The following is a 19,252-nucleotide window of genomic DNA, read 5'->3' on the forward strand; positions in this document are numbered from 1 at the left end:
TGCCACTGGAACCGGTACCCTCAATGTTCGCACCGCTCCTCGAGTGCTTGGTCGCCCTTATCGGTGCCCTGCCACTCAGCCCGTGCCATTGGACACGCTGGCATCGAATCGACCATTGAGACCTCCACAGATCCCTATTCCCCTTCCGGGATCCTCTGAGGAAGAGGAGGCAACTTCCGGCCCAATCCCAGCATGGGATCCACCGATGCCAGAACCCGTTCCAGGACCATCGGGACTGTCTGTGCCTAAGCGCACCTCATCTGCCTCGATTGCCAGCAACCGCCTCCTTTGATGCCGATGCCGCATCCATCGATTTGCCTCCCGCCCTCTCTGCTCTGGCATCCTTCTCTCCCTCAGGAATCCTGGTGGGCGAGAAGAAACTCCCTATGATCCATGGGAGGATGCATCCTCTGACCATTCCTCACAAGCTTCGATGAATTGCTCTCAGAGCCTTCACCTCCGGAAGAAAGGCATCATTCTCCCCGGAAGACCTCTTTTGCCAGCTTTGTCAAAGAGATGTCTGAAACCATCCCATTTCCACTGATAACGGAGGAGGACGCTCGCCACAAAATGTTGGAGTTCTTACAATTCGTAGATGCTCCAAAAGAGGTAATGGTGATACCAGTGCACAAACTTCTGCTTGACCTTTTGCACCGCCTGTGGACCATCCAGGTACTGTGTACCTCCAGTAAACAGGAAGACAGATGCCTACTTACCTGGTCCAACAAGCCCCAGGATTTCAAAAAAGCCAATTGCCCCACTATTCAGGTAGTGGTGGAATTGGCCCAAAAGAAAGCTAAAAGATCCCGTCCACACTCCTCTGCTCCTCCTGGCAAGGAACAGAAGGAGTTGGATGCATTGGGGCGTAGAGTCTTTCAAGGGGCCATGTTTAATGCGCAAATAGCAGCATACCAATTATACATGACCCAATAAAATAGGAATCTCTGGAAGCAAGTCCAAGAATTCGCAGAGATCCTACCACAGCAACATCAAGAGACCTTGTCCTCCATCCTGCAAAAAGGATTGGAAGGTAAACATGAGGTCAGAGCTGCTTATGACTCCTTTGAAACAGTATCCAGAGTCTCGGTAGCGGGCATCAGTGCTAGACGCTGGGCCTGGCTTAAAGCCTCAGACCGACGCCCGGAGGTGCAGGACAAACTTGCAGATCTCCCCTGTACAGGAGAGAATCTGTTCGGGGGGGTAAGATCCAAGACGCAGTGGCCCTGTTAAAGGACCATCATGAGACCCTGCGTCAGTTGTCAACTGTCACCTCAGATACCCCTCCATAGCCCACAGGGGCACATGTAGGGACAAGGAAGCAATTCTACAGACCATGCAGGTATTATTCTCCCACGTCCCGTGCTCGACCAGCTCGGGCCCCTCAGAGAGGACATGCACGCCAAGTGAGAACTCCTAGAGCGCAACCAGCTCCACAAGCTGGTCCTGCGACTGGATTTTGACTATTTTGCAGAGTAGCAGCCACCCCCCCCCCCCCCCCCCCAATCCCACAACCCTATTTACCAGTGGGAGGCCTCCTTTGCCACTTTGCAACCAATTGGCGCCCAATTACCACGGACCACTGGGTACTGTCCATCATAACCCATGGTTACCATCTAAATTTTTCGACACTACCCCTGGACTCCCCACCCATTCCAGCGTGGAGCTGGGATGATTACACAGTACTTCTCGAATCAGAGTTCTCGACCCTTCTGTCTGCCAGGGCTGTAGAACCGGTTCCCTCGACTCAGCAGGGGAGAGGGTTCTACTCCTGGTATTTTCTAATCCCATAAAAGACCCGCGGCCTCCGGCCTATTCTGAATCTCCGTGCCTTAAACACATTTCTTCACAAGGAATGATTCAGAATGGTGTCCCTGGGCACCATGCTCCCTATCATACAACAGGGAGATTGGCTCTGCTCTCTGGACCTTCAAGACACTTACGCCCATATTGCAATCTTCCCTCCTCATCGCAAATACCTGCGATTTGTAGTGGGACACGGGCACTACCAAAACAAGGTACTGCCATTCGGCCTGGCCTCGGCACCCTGAGTGTTCACGAAATGCCTGGCAGTCATGGCTGCACAGTTATGCCTCAGCAGCGTCCATGTCTTTCCATATCTAGACGACTGGCTCATAAAAATCCAGTCCAGACAAGGAGCCCTCGACTCCCTCGGTCTCACTATATGGCTTCTACACTCATTGGGGTTTCTGATCAACTACCTGAAATCCCACTTGACACCATCTCAGCATCTCTCCTTTATAGGAGCGGATCTAGACACCAGTGTGGCCAAGAGGTTCTTACCCAACCAACCGCGGAACCACGCTGCCAACCTCGCCAGTTCTGTCTGTCATCTGCAAACAGCCTTGGCTCGCCAATTACTCACGTTATTCGGGCCATATGCCTTCAACAGTCCACGTCACCCCCAAGGGCACGCCTAGCCATGAACTGACACAATGGACTCTAAAATCTCAGTGGCAGCAAGCCACTCAGCCGCTTTCGTCCCTTGTTCACATAATCAATCAGCTTCTCTGTCCCTTACTGGTGGACACACAGGCCAACTTAAACAGGTCTTCCCTTCAAGCAACCAGCTCCTCAGGTGACCTTTACCCATGGATGCCTCCAAGCTAGGTTAGGGAGCCCATGTCTAAGGCCTTCAAACCCAAGGGACTTGGACAAAAGCCGAAGCGACCTATCAGATCAACTTCCTAGAGCTTCAAGCGATGCGGTATGCCCTTTATGCATTCAGGGACTGCCTATCAAACAAGGTCATCTTGATTCAAACAGACAACCAAGTAGCAATGTGGTACCTGAACAAACAGGGGTGCACGGGCTCTTATCTGCTCTGCCAAGAAGTGGCGCAGATTTGGGAATGGGCCCTGTCACATTCCATACTATTCGAGCCACTTATCTGGCAGGCATACAGAATGCAGTGGCGGACCGCCTCAGCCAGAATTTCTAGCCCCACGAGTGGTCTCTGGATCCCTCTGTTGCAGGCAGAATCTTCCACTGGTGGGGTCAACTGGACATCGACCTCTTTGCGTCCAATCAGAACCGCAAAGTGGAATGATTCTGCTCCCTACACAGGGACCGAAGAGCACCAACTATGGATGCCTTCGCCAGCCTCTGGAACACAGGCCTGCTATATGCGTATCCTCCAATTCTGCTAATAAGCAAAACTCTCGTGAAGCTGCAACAGGACCAAGGCTCAATGATACTCATAGCCCTGTATTGGCCACGCCAAGTCTGGTTTCCCATACTTCTCGACCTCTCTGTCCAGGAACCCATTCGCCTGGGCAGGGCGCCCAACCTCATAACACAGAATTACGGCAAGTTGCACCACCTGAACCTCCAGACCCTGTCCCTGACGGCCTGGATGTTGAAAGATTGATACTACAGCCCCTCAATCTTTCTAGTACCGTCTCTCAAGTCTTCATAGCTTCACGAAAGCCTTCCATGCGGAGGTCTTACTGCTCTAAGTGGAAGAGGTTTACCTTGTGGTGCACACAGGCTTTGATTCCTTTTCTTGTCCCACATCAAATTTCTTAGACTATCTCTGGCACCTCTCGGAATCTGGTCTCCAGACTTCCATATGAGTACTCCTCAGTGCCATCTCTGCTTACCATCAAGGAATAGGGGATGCCCCGATAACGGCTTAACCATTTGTGAGTCGCTTCATGAGAAGCTTACTACAGCTTAAGCCTCCTCTACAACCACCAATCGTGGCATGGGACCTCATCGTAATTCTTGCATGGCTTATGCGTCCTCCTTTTGAGCCCTTGCATGCCTGCGAACTCAAATATCTTACATGGAAAGTATTTTCCTAGTAGCTATTACATCTGCTCACAGAGTCAGTAAGTTGCAAGCCCTTGTAATACACTCGCCCTATACAAGATTCCTCCACACTCACCCTAAATTCCTTCCTAAGGTGGCAGCGGATTTCCACTTAAACCAATCTGTTGTCTTGCCCACTTTCTTTCCAAGGCCTCACACTCACCTGGGTGAGCGAGCTCTGCACACCTTGGACTGTAAATGTGCGCTTGCATTTTACTTAGACTGCACTGCAGTCCACAAAGTCCACCCAACTCTTTTTGTTTCTTTTGACAAAAACAAGCTTGGAGTTGCGGTGGGCAAGCAGACTCTCTCCAACTGGTTGGCAGACTGCATTGCATTCTGCTATCAACAAGCAGGCCTTCCACTTGAGGGACGAGTGAAGGCACACTCAGTAAGGGCCATGGCAAAGTCAGTAGCACACTTCCGTTAAGTACCAATTGCCGACATCTGCAGGGCTGCAACGTGGAGCTCTCTCCACACCTTCGCAGCCCACTTCTGTCTTGACAAGACTGGACAACAAGACTCCGTCTTTGGCCAGTTTGTCCTACGGAACTTATTCCCAGGGTAAAAACCCATCTCCTCCTACTTCGACCCGCTGTGAATTTCAGGCTGCCTCCTCATTGCCAACAGCACCCCGGTGGTTGTGCCTGTTGCACGTGTGCTGCTTGGCCTGCTTCATTATGAGTCAGCCTGTAGCTTGCTATTCACCCATATGTGAGGACTACCATCCTGCTTGTCCTGGGAGAAAGCAGAGTTGCTTACCTGTAACAGGTGTTCTCCCAGGACAGCAGGATGTTAGTCCTCATGAAACCTGCCTGCCACCCCGCGGAGTTGGGTTCGATACTGTTTTCTTATTCTATTTTTCGCTCGTACTTTTTGCTCCATTTCCCCCCCAATATGAAAGATATATATATATATATATATATATATATATATATATATATATATATATATATATATATACAGCCTCTGAGCCGTGGGGGTGTGTGTGTTTAACATTGGAATTGATGTTTCTAAAATGGACATCTGTTGAACTTTTTTCTGAGTTCCAGTTCTGAGTGAGTCGAGCCTGCTATTTGATCTCCTGGAAGCACTGATAAACCTGAGATACTTTTTCCTACTCCCTCAGCAAACAGCTCATGGCTCTGCTGCTTGGATCAGGACATCCAGTGGGGAGTTTGTGCTAGGATGGGCCAAAGGCTTTTCCTTTCTTCTCTGGAGGTTTTCCCCATCTTTCTTTCTTTCTTTTTTTTTTTTTTTTTTTTAGCACTGCTTGTGGACAAAATATCATCTGTAGGGTCCCAGTTTAGCACTTAAGTTTATTCTCAGCCCTGTGGGGTCAGTTACTGATTCGCTTTATTTCTTAGGCTGCTGCTGACCTCCAGAATGAATCCTTGCTAAACTCTCCCTTGGCTTGTACAGTTTACTTGGGCTAAATTGTCATTGCTTTTTATGTATACTTTTATCACTGCATGTACAGCTCCTGCTCCCTCTTCGGCCAACGTTTGGCGGCTTTTCTTCCCATAAACTTGCTAATACCCATTCGCCTGAATGCATAAGAAGTACTTTGTATTGGAAGGAGGCCAGTTACTTACCTAGAATTGCTCTCTGAAGTTGGTATTTTCATGGATTTGTAAAAACCAGCTGCCCCGTCACTCCCAATCTTAGGAGTTGTGTACTTCATTCTCCCCTAAGACAGAAAGGAACTGGAGAGTGGACCAAATGGTTGACTTGTAATAATACTCCAGCAGGTGGTTTTGTTTTTAAATTGAGGATTTTCTTCTCATTTTTTGTGTACTTCATTGTTATTTAGGGCAAATAATTAATGTATGCATCAGAGTGAATGGATTCTTTTAGTGTGCTGGGCCAGTCTTAAGTCTTTCCGGCAGGCAGCTCGTGTTGGCTTTCCTCTGCAAGTTCATGTTCTCCTCTGAGTTTCTCCTACCTTTGTGTCTCAGGTCCTGAGCCCACATTCTTCGGGAAGCCCAAGTTCTGCTGCATGAGGCTGCATTATAAATACAAAGGAAATGGGGGCTATTTCCACACCCTTCGAGCTGTGATGCGCAACCCTGAGGAAGATGGAAAAGGTGAGTTATATTCACTGCAATCTGTACAGAAAGCAAAGCATATGCCCTTCCTCCTCCCCATCCCCCACACACACACAGAAGAAAAGGACTAAAGACAGACGGTACTGTTCAGACCTGTGAGACCATTCTGTTGCTTTGAGGGCGTTCACCTGGTTTCTTCATCGATAATCAAGCACGAATTAGCCATTATGTGTGGGTGATATCATCTGGCTCCAACAGAGAGCCAGCTCTCAGAGCTAAGTAAAGAGACTAAGTAAAGACTTTCCTGCATGCACACACTGTCTCATGAGCCCTTCACTCGTTCTTTGTGCACGCTATTGTACAGACTTGTCCTAGTCTCTCTCTCTCTCGCTAACATTTTTTCAACTTTTGGGGGCCTTGTCCCTTCTACATTGCCTTGTTGCTTTTTTTTTTTTTGCAGCTTTCTTAGCAGCCTTTCAAACAGAACGTTTTAGTTCCACAAAAAAAAAAGATAAATCCATGACTAAGAAGATGGCAGTTTGCGGCTTCAAGGCCTATATCTGTGGGCGATGGATTTCCATCACAGACACTCATGCGGTTTGTTACTGCTGCCTGGGCCCAAATCACGACTCTTCTAGTTATACTGTGGTCAGATGTCCTAGGGCACAGCAACACCACACATAGAAGATGACCCTAAAAAAGGGTAAGGGTAAGAGTGCTAAGCCTCGACATGAGGCTGGGCAGTGGAGCCACTACTCACATAGGAGCAAGATGTTGGTTTCTCGAGGCATCATTCCCCTTCTTGATCTTGTTAGTATTGAATCCCCCGTCCTCCCCACATCCCTCCATGTGTTGCCATATCTGCCTCAGGTTAGAAGTCTGGCAGAGTGCTGAAGCCTAGAGTGCTCAGGAGACATGAGAGACTCCCTTTGGCCCTATTTCCCTTGGAGCCGAAGAATAGATCAGTGCTGATGGCATATGGCTCTGCTGGAGTGGACACCTTGAAGCTGAAGTGGTTGATGGCCTCATTGGCAAAGCACCCATCTATATTCATGGTGCAGAAGATTCCCATGGCACTGTCATCTATTTTTTTTTCCTGGGCCTGGCATAGTCCTTCTCCTCGGTGTGGAGCTCGCACTCAAAGGCGAAGTCGAATCGACATGGCAGATGCATAAGCCCAGGAGTCCTGCCGCTGCATTGAGGGCACAGCAGGAGGTGTGGCCAGCACAGTACATGGATCAGAGTGCAATTAGATGGGAAGTATTGACACACATAGCGTAGAGCGCCTCGGAGCCAGCCGTAGTGCAGAATTCTGCCATTGCCATGCAGACAGTCCTTAGGGGTGTTGAACCAATCTGCATTTCTGAAGAGAATGTCTCCCCTCCTACTCCAGTGCAGAGGTTCCCCCAGCCTGTGGGGGCCCAGCTATCAGAGATGGTCTAGAATTTCTTTTACACTTTGAGTCCTCGACAGAAGAGAACCTCTTCTGTCCGATATGGAGAAAAGTTTTCCACAGTGGTGTGGTTCAGAATCCTACATTGGTGCTTTCTCTTCTTGGGAGCTTCTGGAGTTGAGTGGCTGATTCTCCTCATCCAGGGGAGTCCTGACATGATTCAGAAAGGAATGGAGTAGACACTGTTCATTCTGAGTTCTTTCTGAATCATGACAGGACTCCCCTGGATGAGGAGAATCAGCCACTCAACTCCAGAAGCTCCCAAGATATGTCCTCAGTCGCCCTTATTGTCTTTGGGGTTGTGGCTTAGTGTTCCCATGTAGAGGAGGAAACTACAATGGGGATTCCTTCAGATCCCCTTCCAGACTTACTGCTGCATACTACAACAAATAAATAAATAAAATACTTCTCCAGAGGAAGATCTCTGCTATTCCAGATTTTTGAATAAATTGGCAAATACTCAGTGTTGGGAAGGAAAAGGATCAGAGGACAAATCTATGGGCCGCTTCAGTTTCTTTAACTGCCAATGGATTCTGCAGCTATCCAGATTCATAAGCTCCTAAGGACCTCTAAATGACAATGTGGTAGACACAGACATTTGCCTACCAGTGGCCTGGAAACTGGATCCAAACTTCACCTGGTTTTGGGGTCATTCAACTACCACATCACTTGGTTAGTAGTGGTATTGAAGCAAGCTAAGCGCAATCATGACTACCCTTAGCACTTCCTGGGAAGGACCAAAAGGTTCTGGATGTACTGTGGGAAAATGGTATTCAAGGGATCTAGATTGTGGCTCACCAGTTGTACATGGTGCAGTATCTGCATGAATGTAGGCAAAAGCTTTGATGGATTTGACAGAACTAGAGCATGCAGACTTTCGTTGAGTGGCGGAGAAATATGAGAAGCACCTCATCTGTTCTGATGCTGAGACCAGGACTTTTGCTGCTTCTGTAGGAGCCTGGCAGCTTACATGGTTGCAATCAAGTGGCTTATGGGAAATTATGCATGATTGTCTCGGCGAATGTACCCTGTAAAATAACAATTTATTTGGAAACAGTCAGAGATGGTAGCACTGATTAAAGAACATCAATTCACATTGCAAATGCTATCAGCTGTGGTGAGGGATCAGCCAGCTTCTGCCCAATGCCAGTTTTTTCCCCCCAGGTGTCCATTCTACCAGAGGCACTTGCTCTGCTCTTCTCAGCATCAGCAAGCGCCATCTATTTTTCAGCAGCAGCAGTTGCCCACCCAAAGGCATAGGAGAGAGAGCAGCAGACACAGCCTAAGCCAGGAACAAGTTTTTGGTGACTTTGAGGCTTGCCTCTGCCTACTCTGGTGAGGGGAAGAGTTCTGGCTTTCTTCCTAGAATGGCTCCATATCAGTAAGGACTAATAGGTCCTGAAAATTGTGGAGTATTGCTACTCAGTACATTTCTTTCTCACTCCTCTGACTCAAAGGACTTCAGTTTTCAGTTCCAACCCTTTTCAATCTGCTCCATTGCAACTGGAAGTGGCATCATTCCTTCAGCAGAAGACTGTCAAACATGTTCTTTCTCCAGAGTATGGCAAGTTTTTTTATTCCAAGTATTTTCTGATCCGCAAGAAATTGGGTAGGATTAAAATATGTTCTGGATTTGCAGAGGTTGAAAAAGTGTTGGTTCAAGATAAACTTACTCCAGTCAGGTCTGCCTTTCATTCAACAGAGGGATTGGATGAGTGCTCTTAATCCAAGGGATGCTAATGCACATATCACCATTCACCCCACCCATCAGAAGTTCTTCAAGATTGTAGTGAGATACACACTACCAGTATAAGGTGCTCCCCTTTGGCAACTCCAAGGGTGTTCACAAAATGCCTTGCGGTGGTGACAGCTACAACTTTGTCAGAAGGGTACCTGTGTGTTCCCATACCTGGATGATTGGCTGATGGCTGATCCATCCCTGGCAGGAGTTTTGGAATCCCATGAGAAGACCATACAGCTTCTCCAGTCTCTGGAGGTCCTGGTCAACTTCACCAAGTCAAACTTGATTCCCATGCAAATAATTCAGTTCATAGGAGCATAGATAGGCTTGCTTCAGGAGAAAGCATTTCTTTCCATTGAAAGGAACTGCATTACTGATGGGTCTAGTAAGATCTGTGCTTCAAAAGGGAAAAGTACCAGCAAGGTCTGTCCTGGTCTTCCTCAGATACATGGCTGCTTTGCTGCATGTAGTTCCTCTAACTTGGCTACAGATGTGGGGTCTTTGAAGATCCTCAGTGATCCTTGGGATGGAGTATCCCTTTAGTGGTGGATGAATCTGGAAGTTCTGAAGGTGAGGGGTCTCATTACACATTCTGCTGTATCAAATGTTGTGCTATCAATGCCTTCGCCAAGGGGTCAGGGGAGCACATCAGTGTGGCTTGGACCTAAAGATCTTGGTCCTTGGTGGAGAATCTTCTGCAAATCAACCACCTGGAGCTGCGAGCTGTCCAACCAGGTGGCTATTCTACATAAATAAATGGCAAGATATGGGCTTTTATGTCCTCTGCTAGGAGGCCCTCTGAATTTTGGTCATGGACAGCTCATCACAATGTCCATCTTCAAATGACCTACCAAGGAATCCAAAACAGATGGGCTATCTGCCTTAGCAGAGTACCACAACTGTACCAGAGGCCTCTAGATCAAAGAGTCACTGAAGACTTTTTCAGTCATTAAAAAGCAGAGAATTGACCTGTTCGCCTCAAAAGACAACATAATGGTCAAGAAGTTCTGCTCCATGCATCTGAGCAGTTATAGATCAGCTTCTGATGCTTTTAGGCTAGACTGGAGCATCTGTCTGCTCCATGTATACCCATTGACTGTCCAGAAGGTCCTTTGGGACATGGCAAGGTTGATCTTCATAGCTCAGTGTGTCCACAGCAAGTGTGGTTTCTATATCTAGTCCATGCCCTGAGTGAACAAATCAGAAAGTATATTTCCTCTCAGTGCACAGTTAAATTGTAGAATATTTTGCCAGAGGATGAGGTGAACGTATTTAACTTAGCTTGATTTAAAAGGGGTTTGGACAAGTTCCTGGAGGAAAAGTCCATAACTATGTTATGTAAACTTGGGTAAGTCACTGTTTATCCCTGTTTAAGAGCAAGGAGACTTGGACCTATGCTTTGTGCTCCTTCCAGGTACTTGTGACCTGGAGTGGCCACTGTTGGAGACAGGATGCTAAGCTTGATGGACCTTTGTTCTGACCGAGTAGGAAATTTATTATATCCTTATGTCTGGTTCCATAGAGAATGTGTCTGACATTCATCATACAGAAATTCTACCACTTGAACCTGCTATCACTGCCCCTTATGACAAGGAAGTTAAGCACACAGTAGTCATCACCTTATTCCTTCCCAAAGAGCTGGAGGATGTTCTAATATCTTCTAGGAAGCCTTTGACCAGAAAATCTATGGTTTCAAATGGAAGAGGTTCTCGACTTGGTGTAGGACTAGCCAGCTGGATCTAGTCTTCTGTGGCCTGAGGGACTTTCAGTAACTATTCTGCCTCTCATTCTCAGGCCTTGGCACCTCTTCAAAGTTCATCTTAGTGCCTTTATGCATGACACTCAGCAGATGGAAGGAGATCTGATCTCTCTCCACCCTGGTATCAAATTTCATGAAAGGATTGTGGCATTTAAAACCTTTGTCAGCAGACCCTCCAGTACCTTTGGAGATGGGCTTAGTCTTAGCTCAACTTAGGAAAATTCTTTCGAACTTCTCAATGTAGTGAATTTGAAATATCTCATGGCAGTCACTTCTACACCATACCTTCAGTTTTTTCATAATAGGCTGATACTATGACTCACCCTAAGTTCTTTCTGAAAGTATCTGCATTTCATATTAATATATTAATTGTTATTGTGCTACAAACATTCTTTCCAAGGCCACTTGCACACAGGCTCTTCAATTTTTGGACTAAGAGCCCTGACATATTACCTAAAAAGTCTTGAGTCTCACTGTCAAGCTTCTCAACTGTTTTGTCCTTTTGATGCTAGTAGGTTACCAAATTCTAACTAATTAGCTAGTGGACTGTAGCATACATTTGGTGTTGACTGGCTTACAAATTACAGACACTGTCAAGATTCATTAAGTGAGAGCCATAGTGATTTCAGTAGCTCATCTCAGGGCTACTTCTGTTGAAGATCTTTGCAAAGTTGCTATTTAGTCATCTTTTCAAACCTTCATATTCCACTTCTACCTGGACAGCATGTCCCAAGAAGACTAACTTTGGATAAGCATTTCTGTTCATCCCGTAGTGTAGCACATGCTCCACCTGGTTGGGTCAGTTTGTCTTAAGTGCTTCCACTGTCCAACTCTCAGCTTGGGACTCCCCACACATAATGGCTAATTCATGCCTGCTTGTTGACTGAGAAATCAAGTTTGCTTACTTGCAAACAGGGTTCTCCATAGATAGTGTGAATTAGCCATTCTTAGTACCCACCTGCCTCCCTGTAGAGGAAATAGTAAGCTCTGGAAGTTACTGTGTTTGCTCATGAGACAGAATTTTCAGTAAAGTCTTTACTGAGCTCTGAGAGTTGGGTCCATGTTGGCGCCATTGGATGATATCACCATGTAATGGGGAATTCATCCTGCTGTCTATGGAGAACACGTTTTGACATTGTTAAAAGTTTTCTACATTGATCTGCCGCCTCCTTTCTTAATGTTTTATGTCATCAGGAGATGATTGAGATTTTTCGTGTGGTGAAAATCAAATAACTTTATTCCACCTGGAATAACTGAACATAACACGGCTGTTCAGCGAGGGTTTGTAATTACAAAAAAGATATTAAAAATAACTGAGAAGCAGAGGAAGTGACGTAATCGATGGCGGCAGCATCCTGATCGTGGTTCTCTTCAACCTCCCGACGAATTTATCTCCATCAAATCCTCTAAAACATCGATATCCACCTTACTTTTGCTGAATAAGCTGTTATAAATCATAAACATGACCACAAAACGGTAAAACAGTCGATTTTCGACATTTCTTGTATCGGAAAAGTGAGACGCCCGATGAGGATGAAGGCTGTGAGGCCAGATAGGAAGAGGATGAAGTAGGCCCGGATCTTGCAGGGTCAATTTCCACAGAATTACCGACTAGAGAGGAGTTCAAAGACTGGTTTTGTGAGATTCGAAAAGATATTAAAACAAATAAACAAGAACTATTACAGAGCATGACTGAAATAAAGGAAGAAATCGCTTCTCTCGGACACCGCGTAGATGAGCTTGATACGCAATTAGACTGCCAGGAGGACGCGACCAAGAGCTTACAAGAAATTTGTACTATGTTACAAGATGATGATTCGTCCCTAAAAGAAAAGTTAGCGGACCTAGAGAGTCAGGCAAGGCACAACAATTTGCGGTTTAGAGGACTACAAGAGACACCAGAGAACATGGATTGCGCTGCAACCGTAAAGAGACTCTGTCGTTTTTTATACTTGGGGACAACCCCACTGATTCAAATAATGATATTGGCGAAATTATACTTGATAGAGCGCATCGAGCATCGGGGCCAGTCACTAACAATAGACCGAGAGATGTTGTGGTGTGATTCCACGACTACTTAATTAAGGTGAAAATCGCAAACGCAGCCATACAGCAACAAATGTGGACCTGGGAGAATCGGGAAATCTCGGTTTATGCCGATTTATCGAGGGCAACCCTACAGAGCCGTTTTGAAATTAAGGAAGTCACGGCATACCTTTGTAAGGAGAACATTAAATATAGGTGGCTACACCCTTTTGGACTTCTATTCACTTGTGACAGTACCTCTGCCAAAGTTCACAATATGTCTGAAACCTTTGCCATCTTGAAACCCCGAGGCTTTACACCAGCTGTAATACCAGCGCCTATGGACAAATGCAAGCTTCCTAGAAGTGCACATCCGACATGGCAACGGGCTGGTAAGAGGAACAGCCACCTTCGCAGGCAAAATGGAGACCTCGTACTACCTGATGATTCAGCTACCTGACTTACTTAACAAGGCTATTTGGAGTTCTCAAGATCAGTATGACTGGACAAGCTTATTTGTCGGCTGAGCCCTGCACACCATTGCAGGTGTAGGCATGAAGAAAAGCATGGGAGAGATTCATTTCGCACAACAAGGATCCTGAACTATGTATCACCAGATATTGAAACGCAGGTCTTTAAGATCATGAGAGGTCTTGAATGAGTAGATGTGAATCGGTTATTTACACTTTCAAATAATAGAAGGACTAGGGGGCATTCCATGAAATTAGCAAGTAGCACATTTAAGACTAATTGGAGAAAATTCTTTTTCACTCAACGCACAATAAAGCTCTGGAATTTTTTGCCAGAGGATGTGGTTAGTGCACTTAATGTAGCTGGGTTCAAAAAAGATTTGGATAAGTTCTTGGAGGAGAAGTCCATTAACTACTATTAATCAAGTTTACTTAGGGAATAGCCACTGCTATTAATTGCATCAGTAGTATGGGATCTTCTTAGTGTTTGGGTACTTGCCAGGTTCTTATGGCCTGGATTGGCCACTGTTGGAAACAGGATGCTGGGCTTGATGGACCCTTGGTCTGACCCAGTATGGCATTTTCTTATGTTCTTATCCTATGTGATTAATATTGGGTGGATTGGTACAATTCAGGAAGAGATTATTTTGGTTAACTTCAGTTTATAAATGATTATGATGTATTCGCTGGGGGGGGAGGCGCCAGACACATCTATTCTGCCAGACCATATTTCTGACTACCTTAAAGGCCTTAAGCTTCCAGTACTGGCCCCGGAAGCCTGCGAGGACCTGGATAGGGAAATTACCACACCTGAGATTCTGCTAGCTATCAAAAGCTTAAGCTTGGGTAAGGCCCCGGGCTTGGACGGACTGACCACATGTTTTTATAAACAACTCGCCCCTTATCTTATAGGCCCACTACAGAAACTATTTAATTCTTTAAGGGATGGGGGGTTGTTAATACCATATGCCAATCAGGCAGGTTTGGACAGTTATAGCAAAGCCTGGCAGAGATCTGGCCACTATGCAGATCTTACCGACCCGTATCACTCATTAAGACAGACCTCAAGATTCTAGCCAAGATTTTAGCTGCTAGGCTGAATATCCACATTATTTAAACTGGTGCATCATGACCAAGTAGGATTTATTCCTGGTAGGATGGCCGGCGACAATGTTCGCAAGTTGGTCAACATAATGTGGCAATTGCATGCGGAGCAGAACCCTACCCTAATTCTCTCTATTGATGCTGAGAAGGCCTTTGACCTTGTCCATTGGCCCTTCCTCTTTAGGGAGTTAGAATTTATGGGTTTTGGAAATGGCTTTAGACAGTGGATAGACAAGTTATACGATAAACCCAAGGCCTGTGTGCGGGTAAATGGCGGGTACCCTGAGAACTTTGTGGTGGGACGAGGAACCAGGCAAGGTTGCCCCTTAAGAACACTAAGAAATTGCCATGCTGGGTCAGACCAAAGGTCCATCAAGCCCAGCCTTTGCTCTTTGCCTTGTTTCTCGAACCTCTTTCCACGGCAATAGAGACCTTAGACAAGAACCCTGCACGCTGACATTCAAAACCCCCAGACCTTAGACAAGAACCCTGCACACTGACATTCAAAAGAAACCAAGACTTGGCTATTTCTACGAGCCTTCCCAGAGCTATGACATCCCCTGCTGCTACAACTCACCATGGTCCACCCAAACGATGTTCCCCACCCCCGACATGGTTTCGGACGTTATATTAATCAGTCCTGATTGTTATGATCAAACACTATTTAGTCAAAAGTATAGGATACCGTGTATATATTTGATAACATTCAACCCTGAGTACAAGCGTTTATTGTGGTCCTAAGCAGATGTCCAGATATTATTTATTTTGAGACTAATAATTATTTATTTCTGTTATTTTATTTATTTATTTATTTATTTATTTATTTATTTTGTATACCGACATTCGATCGAGATATCACATCGGTTTCCAGAAAACAGGTTGAATAGAGCCGGAACTGCCCTATTTTACATTGTAACAAGAGAACAGTTGATTAAACAATAAATATAAGGAACATTGTAACATATGAATAAAATTAAAATTAAATATTAGATGTGGGTATATAGAAATGGCATATAGCCTATATACAATATGTACAATATGACTTGGTTATGAGTAGGGTGGGGGACAGGGAAAAGGGAGGTTACGAGAAGGGTGGGGGACAGGGAAAAGGGAGGATAGAGAAGGGGGGAGGGGTTATGCGTTCATGCAGAGTAGAAGTTATGCGGTAAGGCTTTCAAGAGCGTTTATTATAGGATGTTGGGGGTTCAGGAGGGAATGCTTTCAAGAACAGCGATGTTTTGAGCTGTTTTTTAAAGACTTGCGGTGAGGGTTCGTTTGTGAGCTGTGGGGGGAGGGAGTTCCAGAGGGTAGGGCCAGCTATTGTAATGGCTCGTTTGCGTGTTGTATTGAGGTGAGCATTTTAAGAGTTGGGATGGAGAGGAGACCTGAGTTGGTGGATCTGAGATTTCTTTGTGTGAAATATGGTTGGATGTTGTTGTTTAGCCAGACCATTCTGTTGTTTGTTTTTTTGTGAAGAAGGGTGAGGGTTTTATACTGGATTCTTTGGTGTGATGGGCAGCCAGTGGAGGTCTTGAGAGTGGGTGTGATGTGGGAGGATTTTCTGTGATTGGTGAATAATTCTGGCGGCGGCGTTTTGTAGAACTTGGAGGGGCTGATGTGGATTTCAGGAAGTCCAAGGAGGAGGGGAGTTGCAGTAGTCGAGTTTTGAGAAAATAATTGATTGTAGTACTGTTCGGAAATCATGCGGTTGGAGGAGAGGTTTGAGTTTTTAAGTGTTTGAAGTTTGAAAAATCCATCTTTGATTATATTGGAGATGTGTCGTTTAAAGTTGAGTTGGCTGTCTATGGTTACTCCTAGGTTTTTTGTGGATGGTGTGAGTGAGGTTCTTGATAAGTTTGGCATCCAGTGTTGTTTGCGCTTCCTGTGTTGTTTGAGGGGGTGCTCTCGAGGGGGGGAAGCGGGACGGTCGTCCTGGATGTGAATGATTTCTGTTTTTGGCTTGGTTGAGGCAGAGAGAGATAGTTGTGATAGCAGTTGAGATAAATTTGAACTGAGTTGTTCCATCTTTCCATGGTGAGTTTCAATGGATTTGGTGATGGGAGGAGAATTTGAATGTCGTCTGCATAAACGAAGTAGGTGAGGTTGGCATCAGAGAGGTATTTGCATAGTGGGAGGAGGTAGATGTTGAAGAGGGTCGAGGATAGTGAAGAACCTTGAGGGACGCCATGGGTGAGGGGCACTTGGGAGGATTCAGAAGAGTTTGTCTTGACAATGAAGGATCTGTTAGAGAGGTATGATTTGAACCAGTTGAGTGTAGTGTCTTGCAGACCGATCTCTTTTAAGTCTGGTGAGGAGAGTTCTGTGGTTGATGGTGTCAAATGCGGCTGATATATCGAGGAGGATCAGTAGAAATGTCTTGCCACTGTCTCGGCCTCTGAGGATGGTGTCGGTGAGGGAGAGGAGGAGAGTTTCTGTGCTGTAGAGTTTTCTGACGCCGTGCTGTGTTGGATGGAGAAGATTGTGGGCGTCGAGGTGGTCTGTGAGTTGATTGTTGACAGTTTTCTCGATGATTTTTGCTAGGAATGGGAGGTTGGAGACTGGTCTGTAGTTTGCAGGATCAGATTTGTCGAGTTGCGGTTTTTTATGATTGGTTTGATGATGGCGTTTTTGAGTTTGTCTGGGAAGATTCCTTGTTCGAGGGATAGGTTGATGATTTGGGTTATAGGTTGGCAATAATCTCTCTGATGAGTTTTAGGGTTTTGATGGGGATGGAGTCTACGGGGTGGGATGCTGGTTTGGTTTTTTTTGATGAAGGGTTCAATTTCTGTAGATGCAACAGGAGTGAATTGGGTCCAAATGTGGATGGGTGGAGGGATATTTGTTAGCCATACCTCTGGCTTTTCCTCTTCCCAGTTCAAGTGTCCCTGTTTTATTGTAACTTTCTCTCACTTTTCTCTCTTCGCCTATTGTTCACTGTTAATTTTAATGTTAATGCCTACTGTTAATGTTATTGCACCGCTGTTTATTGTAAACCGATACGATATGATTGGTATCATGAGTGTCGGTATAAAAAAGCCCTAAATAAATAAATAAATAATACCCAAATCCCAGGAATTTCTGTAGGGGCAGATTCTCTAAAGATGTCCCTATTTGCCGATGATGATATTTTCACAGTGAGCGATCCACATTTGTCTCTATGTGCTATTGAGACTGAGCTGGATAGATTTAGCTGTGTTTCCGGGTTTAAAGTTAACTGGGAAAAATCAGAGATATTAAATATTTCCTGTGCCCCTAGTTTGGTATCCTCTTTGAAAGCCCAACATCCATTTCGGTGAGTGAATCATAAGCTAAAGTATTTGGCAGTATATCTGGGACCCCACCCCCAAACCCTATTTGATCTCCATTATAAACCTCTGATGGATAATATATGGTGCGATTTAGAAAGATGGGAGCACCTCACCCTCTCGTGGCTGGGTAGGATTGTTCTAATTAAAATGAATGTCCTCCCACGCCTTAGACCTTTTTCAAACCTTTCCCATACATATCCCCCATCTCTTGCTTAAACGCTGGCAGCGTAGGATCTTTAGTTTTATTTGGAACAGGTGTCCCCCGAGGGTGAAGCGCTCGATACAATATGCTCCCAAGCTTGAGGGTGGTCTGGGCATACCCATATAGAGTCATACTACCTGGCTGCGCAAATTAGGCAAGTTATTGATTGGCAGAGTATGGAACATCCAAAACAGTGGGTGAGGTTGGAGCAGGTGCGGGTAGCTCCAATGCCATTGTCTGCTCTGTTATGGCAACCTAGCAGAACATGGAGAAATAACATGCACATTCTGCCCACTACTCGCCACTCCATTAACTTATGGAAGAAAGTGCGAATTAAATTGATTGGACCCAGAGAATATTCCCCCCTTACGCATTTATTTCACAACTCTGCCTTTGCTCCCTGTCTCCAGCCTCATGCTTTTGAAACGTGGATGGTGCTTGGGATATACTTGATAAAGCATGTTTGGGAAGAGGGAAAGATGGTACCCTTTGAACACCTATGTGCCTGTTATGGCTTACCTAAATCTGAATTTCTTGCCTTCCAACAAATAGCACATTTTTTACATTCAGTTAAAATTCCAAGCTATCTTGGGATGGGGTCTCCTTGTTCGAGGGATATTGTACAGCAGGAGGGTATATCAGAAATCTTATCTCTAAATTATATGGTATCTTAAACGCCACTCCAGAGGGAAAGGCATCACATATCGTGGCCTGGGAGCGTGACTTTGGAAGGTCCTATACCGAGGAGACATGGGAACTCTGTTCAACATGCCTTACGATGGGGTGTCTATATCCACCCTTATTCAGGAAAATTGCCTTAAACTACTATACTGTTGGTATTACACGCTGGATAGGCTGCATGTAATGTACCCTGCTACCAGTGGCCTCTGTTGGAGGGATTGTGGAAACCAAGGATCCTTGTATCATATCTGGTGGGAGTGCCCGATCATCTTAGCGTTCTGAATGGAATTGGGAACTTTTATATCCCAACTACTACAGACTACATCACACTTCGAACGGAGTAAGCGCTGCTGCACTTCCCTAAACCAGCATTGAACAGTGCGCAAACCAGTTTAGTGCAGCAGGTCTGCATCATATTGAGATAGCAACAGTATGGAGGCAATTGCAAGCACCTGCCATGGGAAATGTTTTACTATGCCTGGATAGAGTATGCACAATGCATAAACTGACTGTAGTTAAGCGACATGTCTTGTTGAAATTTCATACTATATGGGATCCCTACTTACTTCAGAGACTTTAAATACAATAGGGCAAGGGGACACTATTTGGAAACCCACTAGATCAGAGTTA

At 45.6% G+C, this 19,252-nt stretch overlaps 1 protein-coding gene across 1 annotated transcript in view; it reads left to right on the forward strand.

Moving 5' to 3' along the window:
• The window catches only part of LOC115096037 (phosphatidylinositide phosphatase SAC2-like), a 127,514-nt gene that overhangs the window by 89,271 nt on the left and 18,991 nt on the right, over window positions 1–19,252 (forward strand). Inside the window, exon 14 of the mRNA XM_029610524.1 lies at window positions 5,790–5,918. Within this exon, the coding sequence (XP_029466384.1) occupies window positions 5,790–5,918 (129 nt within the window). The remainder of the gene's footprint in view (window positions 1–5,789; window positions 5,919–19,252) is intronic.

This window comes from Rhinatrema bivittatum, chromosome 7, assembly GCF_901001135.1.
Source record: "Rhinatrema bivittatum chromosome 7, aRhiBiv1.1, whole genome shotgun sequence".
Classification (NCBI taxonomy): domain Eukaryota; kingdom Metazoa; phylum Chordata; class Amphibia; order Gymnophiona; family Rhinatrematidae; genus Rhinatrema; species Rhinatrema bivittatum.